The sequence below is a fragment of the Hetaerina americana genome, unplaced genomic scaffold (assembly GCF_022747635.1).
Source record: "Hetaerina americana unplaced genomic scaffold, ioHetAmer1.1.p SCAF_11, whole genome shotgun sequence".
Lineage (NCBI taxonomy): Eukaryota > Metazoa > Arthropoda > Insecta > Odonata > Calopterygidae > Hetaerina > Hetaerina americana.
Window position 1 is genome coordinate 37,189,989 of NW_027286181.1, and position 16,627 is coordinate 37,206,615.

Below are 16,627 nucleotides of genomic sequence, written 5' to 3' on the forward strand. Positions count from 1 at the left end.
TGATGCCGAAAATAACAAGCAATACAATGAAATACCATCAAAAATTTGTTTATTAATATATTTTATACAATGCAAATTTAAAAACACACGTTCACCAAAGCTGAAGCACCAACATTAATCAAAAAATAAACAAAACCCTGCCTTATTAGGCAGCAATGTACAGAAACAATTGAGGTAATATCTTCAACTATGCCATTAAAAAATTCAACAATTTCAACAAATTTCACTTACATACACCTAAAAAAAAAGGCTACTGGCAGAGAGCATGTGTATTTATGTTTGGGATGCTGAACTTTTAGCCAACTATTAAACATAAAATTCTTCAACAATCACACATCTGCCCTCGTGTTTGCATAGCTGTCATTCGATAAGTCCACAAAACCATACATTAAGGGCAACTCTAAGAAATTAATCCATTCTTACCGACTGGCTCTTTAACATGACAAAATGCTCTGACACAGCCTTCTAAATACACTCACACTCACAATTTCTCCATAGCCCAACACACACATTGCTCACAAATTACAGAACCCAAAATGGGAGCTTGCTTCTGAAGCACAACTTAAGTGAAAGAGAGAAATTTTAATTCCTCTCTTAAAATGCTCACATTTTAAAATTAAATCACAACTCCAATTGTTCTTTGCCCATTCACATTTTCCATTTGCAATAAATAATCAGAATGCCATTTCACTATTAAATTATGTAAATTGCATTAAGCCCTACTCATTGGTTTTCACTTAAAACGGCTTATGTTTAACATATTGTTGGCCTCAGACAAAAATCAAAACATTTAAGAATAAACAATGTATTGATAGGAAATCACTAAATTTTCAATGCCATTGAAAGTTGATATTATATTGAAAAACATGAATTCACAGAAGACGAATGAATTAAAATATTTGTGCCACAAATGGGTGAGCAAATGCAAAACATTAGAACCACTAATGGAAGATTCATCTGTAAATTGATGTTTAAATTCCATTTCAAATATATTCACAGTAATATACACATATAAAGGAAGGTTTTCAAAGATGTGAAGGTGTTGAATACCAAATCCAACTACTGAATTGTAGAAAATTAATCATTCATAAGACTAAAATGGTATTATGATTAAATATATATGACAGAGCAAAATCTGTAGTCTTTCCATAAATGAATTCAGAACCTTACTTTTTGTCCCTGACCAAGTACAAATTAATTTCTCAAACTCCATTTAACAATTGCATCCCCCCAAGTGTTTAAAAATTAATCCAAAATAAATAGTAAATGTCATCACTCAACAGGTAAAGTACATATCTACATTTATATGAATGCAATAGTCAACTAAACAGCAAAACACCGAATGACCAAATACTATTATCAATTCTAATTAACACCAAGTTGGCCACTGTTGCAGTGAAATATTTAACCGCTCAATTCTTCTCATAATGCACAGTAATGGAAGAAGCAAATATGTCGTCTTGAGATTTTAATCAAACTTGTTTTTTTTTACAACTCGTTCCTTTTTAAAATTCAGGAATGAGATCTGTGTAATGAAGTTGGCACACACACATATGTACATATGTATATATCTCCAAATGAGTTATGCATGGAAAGAATACTTTCCAAGGAAAACCAACACCACATTTTTACAGCATTCCATTGCATCTGCTTACAGCAGAATTACTTTGGAATGAGTGTCAAACACTTATTCATAAAAAAATGCTTTCATAATGTGTTGGTTAATTAAAAATATAACCTGGGCAAGAAAACAATTGGGTATCAGACAACAAAAATAATGGTGGGAGAAGCCAGCCAATTCATTCCAGCTTTCACTCAGTCATTTCACTCCAGCCATTCCAAGAGATCTTGGGGTGAAGACGTGCACTAAAGAATCCCAGCCACAGTCTGCTATTTGGCCCTGAACGTGATTATTGAAATCCAAGCCATACACGAATTCCGAATGATGTTTCACTGTCTCTACAGGATCAGATGAAGCCTTAAAATCCCATATCCTAAAAATTAAAAGTAAGCATTTAGTATATTACCTTTAAGGCACCTTTTATATTAAAGTGAAAATTTTCTCTAGAACAAAATCACTCTACAAAAAATGACGTGACTTGGTACAATAAATATTATCTCAATGAAGCATGGATAATCGAATAAAACTGATAACCATAATATGTGAAATTTATACATGTGATGTCAACAGTTGCACGTGGTGACCCTTCTTTTTCATTCCATGCAATTAATTTGAGATTTTTAGCAATGAAAAATATAATTTTTTACACTTTTCAACCATATAAATAAGGGTGGAATTAGAGTTTTACAAGAACACAGAACTATCATCAAGGGAATAGGAGAACATATTTTCTTCAGAAAGCAAAACCAAAAATAAACCAGGAAAAAATAAATGATTGACAAAAGACAGCTGATATGGTTTCATATGCATCATATGCTACTGATTAAAATCATGCAGTGTGGATAGCTTACTTGCATAGTATTTAAAACTATGTATTTACTTGTCTTAAAGGTGAATATAGAATTTTCAGGGCTTACGAATGTGAGGAAAATGATAATGGGAAAGTATGGATAGTACAAAAATGTTTAAATTAAAATATTAAATACCATTGGCAACTTTAATTTTATGATAAAAATTAAATACTATCAACCTGAGGTATTTCAATTTTGTATTTTTTTACAGGTATATCGAAGTTTCAAAGCATTTAATTATCTTTATGATTGTAATTCAATTAAAGTTTTGAGGTATTGGGAAGAGAGAATAGCTCAGATAATCCACAAAACAGACAATCCACACATGGATAATCGAGAGTTGACTGCATGCGTTTGAGGCAAGAACCAAATTCAGTACATATTTAAGTGCACATAATTTACTATTTTATTTTTTTACTTCCACAAACACATTTTTATTAAAGCTTTAGGAGGGAAGAGAATGTGCATACTGAAGAAGAAACAGAATTTGATTAGTAATGGCCAACACTTGCGATTTTCAAATGCCATTTGAAATAAAATGTGTGCACGTATTTTTACTCTAAGCACATTCATCGAAGAAAAACATTATTAGAAAATTCTTTTATCCCATGAATATAAAGAGCACAGTAAATAAAATTCCACATTGAAAAGTAATGTTACTTGTATAATTCTTTTAATCAATCAAAATCAGTGAGATAATCCTCATGTCCCATCATCATATATAGCCAATGCAATTGTTTTTATCATAATCATTACACTTTTGCAAATTTTTCCCAGGAAATAGACAATAATTGATAGCTACAATAACAAGGTCAATAAACTTTATGGTTTCACCTCATGGAAGTTGAATATATCCATTACAATAGAAGTAAAAATGCATTTTCCAAAGAATAACTATTAATTTCAGCTGTTACTTTGCATTTTGCCAAACACACAACCCCAAAGATAACTTTAAACCAAAAGCAATACATGTAATTCCTATGGGTTTTAAGATGGAAAAAACTGGAATAGAGAGAAAATAACTTGATTAATAATGGATGTAAATGCATGTCTACACAATAAACTAATTTTTCCCCACCCATTTCCATTACTCGCAGCACAAATGACCTTGAAAAAGTACACACCCTCCCTCCTCTTCCCCCACCCCTCCCTGTATGACTTTCTTCAATCACTTGTGTCATACCATAGCCATTAAGCCCCCACTGCACAATTTACCATTTCCCTATTCTAAATGGTCACACATTGAACCCTCCTACACGAAATTACCTGCCTGTCCACTTAATGGCCATTTCGATGCCAAAATGGCATTGTACTTGAACTTGATGCTAACCCCAATCCTGGTTTGAATATATACAGGTTATGTGCCCCAGCATTTGCCCCTCCAAAAATATCTTCTTCCTTAATCATAGTGTCACTATTTGATCATTGAATAGAAAAATACATAGGATCATTGCACTACGTTTAGTAATAGATAATCCACATACAAAAAATAGGCAATGAAATATGGCCATTTTTGTACAAGACACACAATGAAATTGGAAGCACCACTCTGCGCAACAATCGCAACCTTAGTCATTTGGGATTAGACTAAAAAATTTGTTGGATTGTTATAAATTAAGAGGCATCGTTTGCCTCTCCTAAAAAATATAGTTCCCAGCTTCAATACTCGCCCATTGGAATCAAAACATTTAGGATCAGAGTCATGGGCAGTCCACAGATACATCAGAAGAGGATTTTTATTGTTTTCTAAAAACCATTACCAAAAGCAAGAATTTATACATACCGTGTAGTAAAATCATATGACACAGATCCAAGCACAGATAGGTGGTGGGGGGAAAACTGCACTCTCCTCACTGCATATTCACAGCCCTGTAGATTAATACACACACAATGAATTAGTTCAAACTTCAAAGTATGGACACATGCATTCAATGTTGTAAACAGCATAAATGAAAAAAATCATTTGTAATGCTGAAACATGTACCTTAATTTGTACATTTGTAATGAATGAAAATTAAGAAACCTTGCTTATGCTTACTCTTTTGAGCGCACCAACCAAAGGCGCCAAGGAGATAATAATTTTGTTTTAACTGATACCAAGAAATACTGATCTTGACATATTTTCCATTAAACAACCAAAATTGGATCAGAATACAGGGGAAAAATTAACCATTGTTTAGATTTCAATCTGCCTCCTCAAGTGTGTGAAGATTTGACACAACTACATTGCCAATCTTTCTTCACCAATGGAACTAATCCTTCAGATATTCAATGACTAATTATTAGAAAAAATATTGACATTGATAAGGAACACCTAGGATATGCTTTCAAAAATAAATTTTTAATTAGCTCAAACATATTTTTTAAAACAATGTCTTCAGGCCAACCAAAGGTAGAGGCACTAGTGCAGCTGGTCCATTTTGGAATGAAGAATCAAAGCCACTTAAAAATGATTTAAAGGGTGGTTTATTTGGGCAGACATCTCGTCGAAAAAGGCATCCTATGTGACCAACTTGACAGCTCCATTGCATTGCACAGGTGAAGAAAACTAATTGTCAGGAGAATACAGCAGACACTCTAGATTATGATTTCAGATGAGCAGTGATTTAATTCAGAGAGCACTGCAGATGTGAGAAGTGAATGAGCATGGGTACCAGCAAGGGTTACTCAGGTTGGTTAACCTACCACTTGCTTGTCTTTGCCTCTCTTATTACCCTTTCATTCTACTCCTTCCATGCCCTCTCTTCCATACTTTCCCTGCTCCCTCATGCATCAAAATGATAGAAGCCTACAGTTACACACTAAGCCAGCAGGGTACATCATAATTCCTTCCACTACACACACATGTACAGATTTCCAAAATTCTTCAAAAAGAACAATTATGGACACATAAAATAGTACATAAAAATCAAAGATATCCTACCAAACACCAAAGGATGTCCTTTACCCTTTAATATTAACAGGAATATAAATAAAATTTGCAATTAATATAAATAAAAAGACAAGTCTAAAAAATTAAAAGAATGAGTTCCCATATTTATTACATTTTTGCATGTAATTAAATTCCTGCAGAATTACCAGTTTCTGCTTGACTTTCATTTCATTTACATCTTTTTAAAGCATTATTAATCAATATTACAATGAAACATGAAAAATTTGCTCAGTCAACAGTTATGGTGCTATTTAAAATGATTAAAACAACTTTCTCTCGCCACAAAACAAATTCCTTACATTTTTCACCGTTCGGACTACTGACCTGGCAGATAACTAATCTGGAGATTTCAGAAATTCACTAACATACCACATTAATAAACAACTTCTTAACTCAATGTAATTGTCATTAACCAATATACATTACACAAAAATGTACAATTATGAACAAACCTTGAAAAATTAAATAAAACTGACTAATCATTTCCACAGATCAATGAGATTTTACCTTAATTCTAGGTATCAGAAACAAATTTTTAATAAAGAGGTTTTGACTGGATTCTTAAATGAAAAGCTTTAATTAATTCAATATAATCAAATGTTTAATAATTAATTAATGTAAACTATAGGATTTTGTGAATTGAGTGTCTGTAAATGCACTGTACTACTGTATAGGGCGAATGATTCTTCATACATACATAAATGCATAGTTTTGGATATTACAAGGAAGCAATGAGATGCTATCTCATTATTAACAGACAGAATATGAGTAAGTATTTCATTCATTAGTTTCAGCAGAGCATAATATTTGGCATATCAACTGATTAATATGAATGGAACTTCAGTGCATAGTCAAAAAAAATTTTTTATTTAACCTCACCACTTGATTGATGATGATACATTGCATTATTCTATCAATACACGCACATCCAATTTCTTTTAAGTGGGGACTACATTTAAGACAATACTTAAAAAACAAGAAACATTAATTACAAGGAAAATGGAATCACTTTCAATGACTCCCTAATATAACCACATTTTGAATGAAAAACTCAGAAACCTACCTTCTGCTCAAATATTGGTGAGGCAAGGCTACGTAAGTCCCAGCCTCTTATTAATCCATCAGATCCACCGGTGGCAATTATATTCTGGTCATATTTGCACCAGTCACAGCTGAGAACTTCAGCTGCATCATGAGCACGAACAGTCATAGTTGCTCGTTGTGGCATGAGGGAATTCCATATTCTTAAAGTTCCATCACCTTCAGGGCAATAAAAAAATGATAATCTTACTTAGAGCACATCCCACAAACATGTGTGACAAGAATCAATACCTGAGTAAACATATTTATAACCAATTTCTATTATTACACCGTAAATAAAACCTAATATCATTATTCTTTCCACCCAAAGATTGGTTGAATGCCACCTCCCATTTTTCCATATCTAATACTTCAGCTTATTAGTTCTTTTCCCTTATGAGGGATAACTGCCTTTCACTGCTGCAGTCATTTACTTACTCTAAGTAGGTCTTCTCAATTTATGTCATGATTGTGATGACACCTACCAGAACGAGCATGCTTTTCTCTTCACACTTTTAATTTCTTTGATTGCCATTCTAGGTAATATGTTAACTTATGCCATCTGCTATATATTAAACATTTATACAGAGAAGTTATATTATTTTCCAGGTCATTCATTTATTATAATATCATTTTCAACTACTTTTTTGATTCAGATCATTCTTCTAACAGTATATTTACACTGAGTTTGGATTCCATTATTTTCTCTGTTCTTTCTGAGCCTCATTTAGTATTCAAATAGCTAGCTATTGATTTTCTACCCTAATTTGTAGCCAACGTTTTGTGCTTGCATTCTAAACGCACAAATATTGAATAAAGGTTCAATGCTACTCAATGCTCATAGACCATTCATTAGTTATAATAATATGACAACATCACCAGCATGCATATCTTAAGTCCTTCAGTAATCATCAACTTCACCAAATTTTCTTGATGACCTAATACAGTAACTATCTCTTTAGCTCTGCCCCAGTAGCATCTTGATAATTTCTTCAACAACTTTATCTTCTTTGAGTTTATTGCGCTGATTCTTTTATTTCACTGCTCTATCCAAATCACCTCTTAAAATATTTAGGCACCCATGGTCTTCATCAGTGTCACTCTCATCTTACATTAAACAATCTTTCCATGGTTTTAGACTTCAACATTATAGATGGTTTGTTCTAAATGACTTATTTTTTCATTTTATGTAAATGTACATATTGAAATTTGTATTTTTGGTGTAATAACATCTCATTATTCTTCCTCTAAAGCCAATCATATCCTCATGTTCTCCAAACATTTACTCCATACTCAGGGCAGCAAATTCCAATCTAGAGTTCTACATACACTCCTTACCAAAAGGTTTTGAAACAAATGCATCAGAGCAGCTTGAAATTTCTTAAAATGTCTAAAGAACCTTATACTTATTTCTCTTTGTAATGAAAAATGGTTCCCAACTTCCACTCCTTTTATTTTCCATCATCTTCCTTTCCTCAAAATGATTCACTCCCTCAGCAACCTTCAACCAGCTCTAGTTGTTGCCCTCCTATTTTAATGTTAAGCTTAGCCTTTCTCTTCCTCGAAAAGCACATAACCTTAGTTTTATTTGCATCCCATACCTATCACACCAAATTTCCCATGTACTCAGCGATGCTAGCAATCCCTTGGTTGACTGACAAACTAAAGCTTGCCCTCCTATTTTAATGTTAAGCTTAGCCTTTCTCTTCCTCGAAGAGCACATAACCTTAGTTTTATTTGCATCCCATACCTATCACACCAAATTTCCCATGTACTCAGCGATGCTAGCAATCCCTTGGTTGACTGACAAACTAAAGCTTGATCATCAGCAAATTTAATGGATTTTATGAATTCCCCACCGACTTTCATATCTTTTCTCCAGTTCCTCCCATGTTTCTTCAATCATTTCCTCCACATACACGTTGAACAGTACAGGTGACACGGACAACCCTGCCTTACTCCTCTTCCTAACACTGCCCACCCTTCCAGCACTGAGTCTTCTACCACATTTCTTTCCTTTTATTTGTTACACATTTCAATTTATTATTTAACTCTTTGTACTTCACTTTGCCTAACTCTGTGTTTACATTTTTCCATTTTCTTCTCTCATCCATCTTTGTAATCATCTCATCCATGGTCCATGATTTACTTGCCCTTTTTCCATTAACAGTTCCTATAGTTTCTTTTGTGGCTTTCGATATCCCACTTTTAATATATTCCCATTTTTCATTGATAGTACCCAGCTCCTTTCCCATACTCATGATATTCTCTACAGCCTGTTGATACTCCTTCCTCATCAATTCAGTCAATACCTCTACAGTCCATTTCCTAACCTTCCTCCCCAGCCTAATCTTTTTGAATTGGATGCTACACTTCAGAACAACTAAATTGTGATCAGAGTCTGCATCTGCTCCCGGGAAGCTGTATGATTTGATCGCCATGATTCTAAATCTTGCATTCCAAAGATAAGTCATACTTCAAGCTCGTAGAAAGAAATCTGATGTGCACATGACAGGCTTCTAGGAGCACAGGAGGAAGAATTCAGAGTCGATCTTCATCAATTGAAATCAATCAATAGCTTCATACCCAAAACAATGGGCTATCTCATTTAAAGACAAAATATTTTAACCATTTTTTTAGCATAACTTGGGCTATTCCTCTGGCTAACAAAGAGGGGAGAGAAAAGTAATAAATATAGCCTTGCCCTACTCCTTACCCCATTCTTCAGTGGTGGCAATATTTAATACATGGATATCATTTATCTTGATAATTGAGGCATTTTCTTTTGCAAAAACAAATTTAAGTGTCACTTCAGTAAAACAGAGGAAGAATTACAGATTAAAAATGCTAAATTCCTCATACAATTGATGAAAGATGGAATATCTTGGTAACTAGAATGTGAGGAGTGTATTTTCTGCACACAAAATATGCAGAAAAATGCATGTAGGCACAGAAGGGTTCCCTCAAATAGAGCCATCTCGTCAGGAAATCAGGACTAAAATTGGGCAAGTAAGCACTTTGATAACTAAGTGCTAGTTTTACATAGCGAGAAGATCATTTTCACATTTCACTCATGAAAACAGAGATTCATTTCACCATGGGCCGGTAGTAGCATCCAAAAACTGTTCGATATCACACTATTTTTTAAATCATTAAATCAGGATTATCGAAAACCCTATGTGGCTTGGATACTTTTCTGGACACATATTCACTGGGAAAAGGAAGCACACCTTTTTAAGATGAAAGTAAAATATCATAAGTCAAGAATTTCCATTAAGTCACACCTGAGATAATGAAGGCTACCTGTATTCTGGATGTGCAAGATGAATATAGAAAACGAACTCTGGATAAACTAGGATGACTGGAGAATCTTTTGGACATGGCTTGAAAGCAAATAATAATTATCCTCCCTCATTTTCATATTGGCTCATTCTATTTATATCCTTAATTCTTCTTTTAATACAAGTTTAACAGCTCACAATTCCCAAAAGATTCCCAGACCATGAAAACCCCTAATTAAGTTGTATTCCATTGAAATAAAGACTCATTGAGGGCAATATGAACATAATTAAGATTTCCTCCAATTTTTCAAGCACTGAAATATTTAGTAATCAATATGAATCATGAAAAACTGTTGTATTTGTATTGCATTGAAAGAGTCTATAGTATATACCTACCTCATTTTCACAATAATATACATAAACGTTTCATAAATACCTGAGACGGAAGCAAAACATGCTGGCACATGCGGAGACCACATAGCATTGTACACAAGTTGAGAATGCCCAAGAAATGTAGCCAAAGAGCTGGGTCTGTTTGGGTCCCACTGTAAAATTATTCAGGAAAGAAACAAACATATCAGCAAATTACATTTCAAAATAACAATAGAACATCCACACCTTAAACTCTTTAAAATAAAAGAGGCGCAATAACAAAATTGAGAAAATAACTATTTAATAACAAAAAACTGACGCTGACAAAGAATAAAAAATTCACTGATTAACTTTCTTACAAGCTTTACACTACAGTCCCATGATGCTGATAAGATGTACTGCTCCTGCCTCGTTTGACTCCAATCAACTGAATATACTTCTTTCTTGTGTTCCCTGAACGTTTGTGGTGGAAGCTAAAATTAAAAAAATAATATCCGCTTTAGAGAAATATACAATAAAAATAAGTTTAATTAACATACTAGAGAAAGAAAGGTGAGCATTTTTATCTCGTAATGTGACCCAGCATCTCTAACCTGAGGGCAGGTCACGTTCCATAACTGCAATATTCCGTCTCCACTTGCACTGACGACAACATTTGCATCAGTTTCACTCCAAACAACGTCAAATAAGCCATCAGTCCACTGGAATGTTGATATTTCGATGATACCCCCTTCCGGAGTTAGTTCGAGAAGAAATAATGTACCGCCTCCTGCAAATATAAGACGATATAAGTGGTACTCCTCTAAGGAGAGCCAACCAAAAAATAACAAAATAAAAATCATGCAAAATATTTACCAGCCAATCCGAAGTACTGCGATGTAGCGCATACAATTCGATCCGGCTGGAAAGGTGAAAATCGTACGGAGTACCCATGGCGATTAGGTGTCAGGAAGGTAGGCATTATTGTTTTGATGATTCCTGCAGCAAAAACAAACCAAGCACTTCAGTATATTTGGTTTAAACAATCAACTACAAGATGGATACACACTCAAAAAGGTTAATTATTACGTAGGTTACCTTAAACTTTTAACGGATTCCCACAATCATTTTCCTTTCACACTATTAATATTCACTCACTAAGCATCATTTCTACAAATACACTCCCTACCTGACCATAATAATAATTTGCGTATGTCAGCGCCAACTCTGGTGACAATAATGGAATCAGCTGAGAAAAACAAATGCTATTAGAAAAGCAATCTTAACCGGTTAAAAAGGTAAATATTTATGCTTACTAAATTTCATGGGGCATTTTCTGAATCGATTAATGCCAAAAACATGGTAATACCTGCACCAAAGAACCTTAGGAAGCAAATAACAAAAATGGCCACACATCAAAATAACCGACCTTCTACTGTAACCACGGTAGGGCGCCAAATTTAATCTTTCAATCACACCGCTTTCGGGAATTCTTTCGACGTTCACCTGCCATCCATTTGTGCCCTGAAATTTCAGTGGTATTGAATATGAGGAATATTTTATTATTATATGATATTACGTTTTAATGTACAACCGATTAATAATTTAAATGGACGAATTGGCAAGAGAATGAGGTATTGAGCCCTTTATATGATGATGTATGTAAAGCCTTGGTTTTTCTAAGCATTGTAAATTTTCTAATTTGAACTTGAAAGTACCTGAATACATCATCATTGCTAGATTACATCAAACTCAAATTATACGACAAACTTATAATCTTTAGACAACAAATGATCATGAGACCGTCGCAAATGGATGATATCGTGTAATGAAGAACGTGTATTATCTTCATTCCACTCCTCTTAAATGACGTAGAAAATTTAGAAGTATGTGCTCAAAAATTACTCGAAACGGTATCGAAGACAAAGGGCAGTAAAAGGATTTCAAGCTAGTAGTGGATATTTAGCAGAGGCTATTGGTATTTTGGTTAAAACATGGATTTGATCCATATTATATGCATAGATTGATCGTACGCTCAAATAAATATTATTAATGGCAGTAGACGGCAGGCAATGGATCTTGGTGGATGGCACTACAAACTTTTGAACGCCTATTTCCTAATTAACATGATATAAAATATTATTAAACCCCACCACATCTACTTCATTTTAAGATAATTCATTATTTAGCTCTGCATGCCTTTTACCTCCCTTAATTTAATTCAAAATGCTTATCCTTTTCCTCCATTAACCTCAATTTCCCTTCTATTCAGCAACCCATTACCTCTCAGTATTTCCGGCATCTACTTGTTCTGCCTTCTTCTAATTACCACCAACCTTCTCTCTTCCTCTACAATGCCTAGAACCTCGTTATTTGTTTTTCTTCCCATCTATTTGATTTCCTCAATTCTACTTAACACTCGCATTTCGAAAGTCTCCATTTTACGCTTATCCCATCACCCTAAATACCAGGTTTCCGAGCATAACAAACCACGCACCTTATGATAATTTCCACTTGCCTTTATTTTATATCTACGCTTAAGTTTTCTTGTCATTAACTTCCGCCACTTTATGACGAGTAATGTGGCTAAAGTATTTCTTTTTATGCCTCTAATATTCTGCCCGCTTCCCAGGTAAAACACTTTCTAAATAAGTTTATTGTTCTATCCGTTCTAGTTTATGTCCCCCAACTATAGTGTTTATCTCAGCCGACGTATTTATTGAAAATCTCAACACCTTCGTTCTTTATGATTAAATTTCAGCCCATACCTATCACAATGATTCTTTAAAACACTGTACTGATTGTAACCATTTCGCTGACCGGGTAGTAGAAATAAATGGGGATTGCACGGCTTTCACTTTATTTCTACTTCGGCTAACTAACCCTCGGTCATACGCAAATCTAACAGTTTTGAAGTGTTCCGCAGATAAGTAGGTGCGGAACTCTTCACGGTTACCTCTCATTGACACAGCTTCTCATGTATTCTTACTTTTTTCTGCATAAATATTAAGAAAAACACATGATAATGGAAATGTCTAAAAATAACTCCCTAATCCGACTCTCCATTCGATATCAGCGCCTGTGCGATCTGAGACATACGGGTTCTGGATTAGCCAATCCATCCTATCGAATCATATCCTCTACACAGTTTTTAAAAGCTCAAATAGAATAAAGTGACAACTCTGACGACAAAAATGGATAGTAAATTAAATGAAAACGGTGACACGTTAACACCGACATACGATACTTACTTTTCGAGAAGTGAGTTTGATTTCGAAATACCGCGGTGTGAATTAGCATAAAATATTATTTTTTGGATTAATTCTAAATTAATAAATATCATAAGGGGGTTAGGGTGTAAATGTAATGCCGCCAGAATGATTTTGCGATGAATTTTAAAGGGGGTGCCAAAATTCATGGAAAACATTTCGAGGGCTATTCCTGATTAAATGGAAAGAATAACGAATGGAACTAATAACGTTATGTCTAGCAGACTGTTGTAGGGAGAAGAAAAAACCACTTTCTAATCGCGTTATTTTATAAAACATGAATGACTTTTTACATTGCAAAGGAGAAGTGAAGAATCTAGGACTTCTGTGGGTCCGATTCAGGGAAACCAAAAGAGTCTCCAAATAGAAAGTAATGACTGGCCGGATTTTAGATTAGTCTTCGCCCATGGGCGTCAGAAAGCCGCATAATGCGAATGAAGCTTCTGAGCTGCGCAGTCAGTGTATGATCTCATTACGATGCCAAGGGCGTCGTCTCCATGCAAATTCTGGGCAATCACGTCACCAAAAAGTCCATCCGAAGTGAAAACAAATATTTCATTTGCGTATCATCTTAAACTGAAAACATGATACGTTTTTAACCGATCGCTGGTAATTTTTCTTGTCAGCCTACCTACGTCTAATCTGACCACGGGAGTTTATGCAAGGTAACACACAAAACCTCCACTCCTAGCCACTTCGAAAGTTAAAAGCTTCTTTTTTCTTCTTCTCTCTTAAAAGCTGTTTTGTCTTCAAATAGCTGAAAAAAGTCTTCAAATGGCCGTGATTCCACCATTTAGGTCTTTGGGTATTATGAAAACTGGAGCCTGTTTTACGGTGATCAAAATTTACTGAACACCGTCACAACACAGCATTAAATAATTGTCTCATTCTGGGCTCAAATAAGAGACGAGTAAACCAAATACAGCGCACACAAGGACCTGAATAGGACCCAGCAAACACTGTATTTCTTTCAGGATCCTTACCTTGGGGTTAATTTAATTTGCGCGTGATATCTTCGATATATTGCACGGAAATTCGGAATAACTACCACAATCCCGTTTGGACCGAAGAAAAAGCCCTGAAAAACGGGGATAAACCAAACACATGGTTTGATGAAGTTTTCTCGGGTCTTACACCGGGTCAGAGGTTCAGACCCGAGAAAACTTCATCTAGCAGGTACGTCGGGAAAGCACCAGATCTGACTACAAACACATGGTTACATTTAATGTATAAACAATTAGTAAACAAATACGGATCTAGTATAAAAATAAGCTGTTAACATCCGTCAAAGTATTTTAATTAGCCTAGTTCGTATCTTCATGAGTATGTCATATGAATGAATATTAATAGTTGAAGTATTTTGCGGAATACATTGAGGCAATGGTTTCATAGGTGTTAAGGTTATACATGATCATGCAATTTCTAAATTGACTGTAAACTATTATTCCTTAGATATAAATTGATGTGGATCTTGACTCCAAAATATTTCGCTAAGGATCGAACAGGAGAAGCGAAAAACTTTTCTCAAAGATGAAACCCGGATAATGCCGGATACTATCAAAATATTTGTTCTTTTTCTTAACTATTGAGGCTTCTCAAGGAGACTAGTTCACAATCCCGATAACGATACTGTTTGCTCTGAAAATAATATTACTTTTCTTCGTAAATTTGATATTTTTGCAACTTTGTTCGAAAAGTATTTGTCAGTTTGGCACTGGAAATTTGAAATGGAAATCTTCTTGCAGGTCTCCAGGACAGTCATGTAATTTTGTGAGATAAAATAACGTTAAACGTAAATCAACACGGTGATACGAGGAAGAGACCCTTACCATGATATTTCACGAATTGTGGAAGGGTGTCATAATTGGGTTATTAGCGTCCCTTCGGACACTATCTGACCTTCTCCCTATTCAGATGGAAACCTTGCAAATTCCGATTTGCTTTGTTTTCCTTTGAGATTTGTCTAGGGTAGAGCAGGGGATAAAGAGGCTTGCATACGCATGCATTATTTTTTAGACCAGAGAAAGGTTGTATCTTTTGGTAGGGTGAATAGTGGCGCAGACGAAGAAATGATTTTTGGACAGCGTCATTTACACATTCACTGCGTATAGATAACTTTAAATTTAGGGAAGAGATATTTAACATGTAAGTTATTTAATTTAAGTTTTACAAAATGTTCTACGATAGGGCACGAAATTAATTCCTTACATTACTATTTCACAGAAACAACAGCAAACTAATTACTTATATAAATTCTAGAAGGATGGAAATACGCCAAAGTTGTTTCAATTTCAAGTAAAAGCACGCGAATGAATTTCAATTAAATGTAAAATGGAAATAACATAATTTTTAGTAAAAGCATCATTCACGGATAGCACGGAATCAAAAGACTAAGTGACTGAGTGCACGCTCACTGACGGAATAAGTTTGTTACAGCGCAACTAGATCACTTTCTAATTTAATGGGAAGTTTACCGAAGTTTATTATTAATTACCCCATTTCGAGAAAGATTACTAGTTGCTACAAAAGCTTTTGTAGTTAGGTTAATGGTTTATTCAATTGGGAGTGAATCGAAATTTCACATCTACAAATCGCATTCCGATGGCGTATTTTAAAAAGTCTCCTCCAATTGTTTACTTTGAAAATTTATAATATTGATAGCCGTATGTACCGTGAAGATGATGAGTTTTGCAACCCGATTATCCCTAGTAAAATGAAATTTTCCCAAGCATGATGAAATTAGAAAAAACAGCTAATTTATTAATTTTAGAATTTGCAAGCACAGTACGCACACAAAGAACTCTTTTACGTCGAGTTAAATTTTCCATCCCAACATTCTATGGATGGCACACATAAGTAACAATCATCGTGAATCCAAACAAGATGGGCAAGCAGCCGAATGAGTAACCTATAGGATTAAAACGCTATTTATTTAACACAATATTTTACTGGTTACTACACACTTCATCTACCATTTCGACTATGTTCTCTCTTACAACTTACCTAATTTTGAGGACCTATTAGCAGGGTTAGTCAAGGGGAATTTAAGCGAATAATAACTAGCATCACAATATTCTTACCACACGCCTATACGACCGAAGGCAGGTTTTAAGTAAACACGGACGTAAATATTTCTTTTTTTTTAATTTTCAATATTTTAATGGGAACTGATAGTTAAAATCTCAGTATTTATCACGCTGCATACGTATTAAAATATGCTGTAGCGATGTTACAATTTATTC

At 34.5% G+C, this 16,627-nt stretch overlaps 1 protein-coding gene across 1 annotated transcript; it reads right to left on the reverse strand.

Moving 5' to 3' along the window:
• Window positions 1-32: 32 nt before the first annotated feature.
• Pex7 (Peroxin 7) lies at window positions 33-11,345 on the reverse strand. The gene is made up of 8 exons (XM_071599587.1): window positions 11,215-11,345; window positions 10,993-11,115; window positions 10,731-10,906; window positions 10,497-10,610; window positions 10,202-10,310; window positions 6,468-6,664; window positions 4,256-4,341; window positions 33-1,994 (listed from the first exon to the last, which is right to left on the reverse strand). The coding sequence occupies exons 2-8, from the start codon at window positions 11,096-11,098 to the stop codon at window positions 1,820-1,822; spliced, it is 963 nt and encodes a 320-aa protein (XP_071455688.1). The 5' UTR covers window positions 11,099-11,115; window positions 11,215-11,345; the 3' UTR covers window positions 33-1,819.
• Between the last annotated feature and the right edge of the window lie 5,282 nt (window positions 11,346-16,627).

Excerpts from the sequence above, each read along its gene's own strand:
- Pex7 (XM_071599587.1), bottom strand. The coding sequence starts at position 11,098 with ATGCCTACCTTCCTGACACCTAATCGCCATGGGTACTCCGTACGATTT. Across the intron at positions 10,907-10,992 it reads GCAGTACTTCGGATTGGCTG|GAGGCGGTACATTATTTCTT; the intron begins GTAAATATTTTG and ends TTATATTTGCAG. Across the intron at positions 1,995-4,255 it reads TCATATGATTTTACTACACG|GATATGGGATTTTAAGGCTT; the intron begins GTATGTATAAAT and ends TTTAATTTTTAG.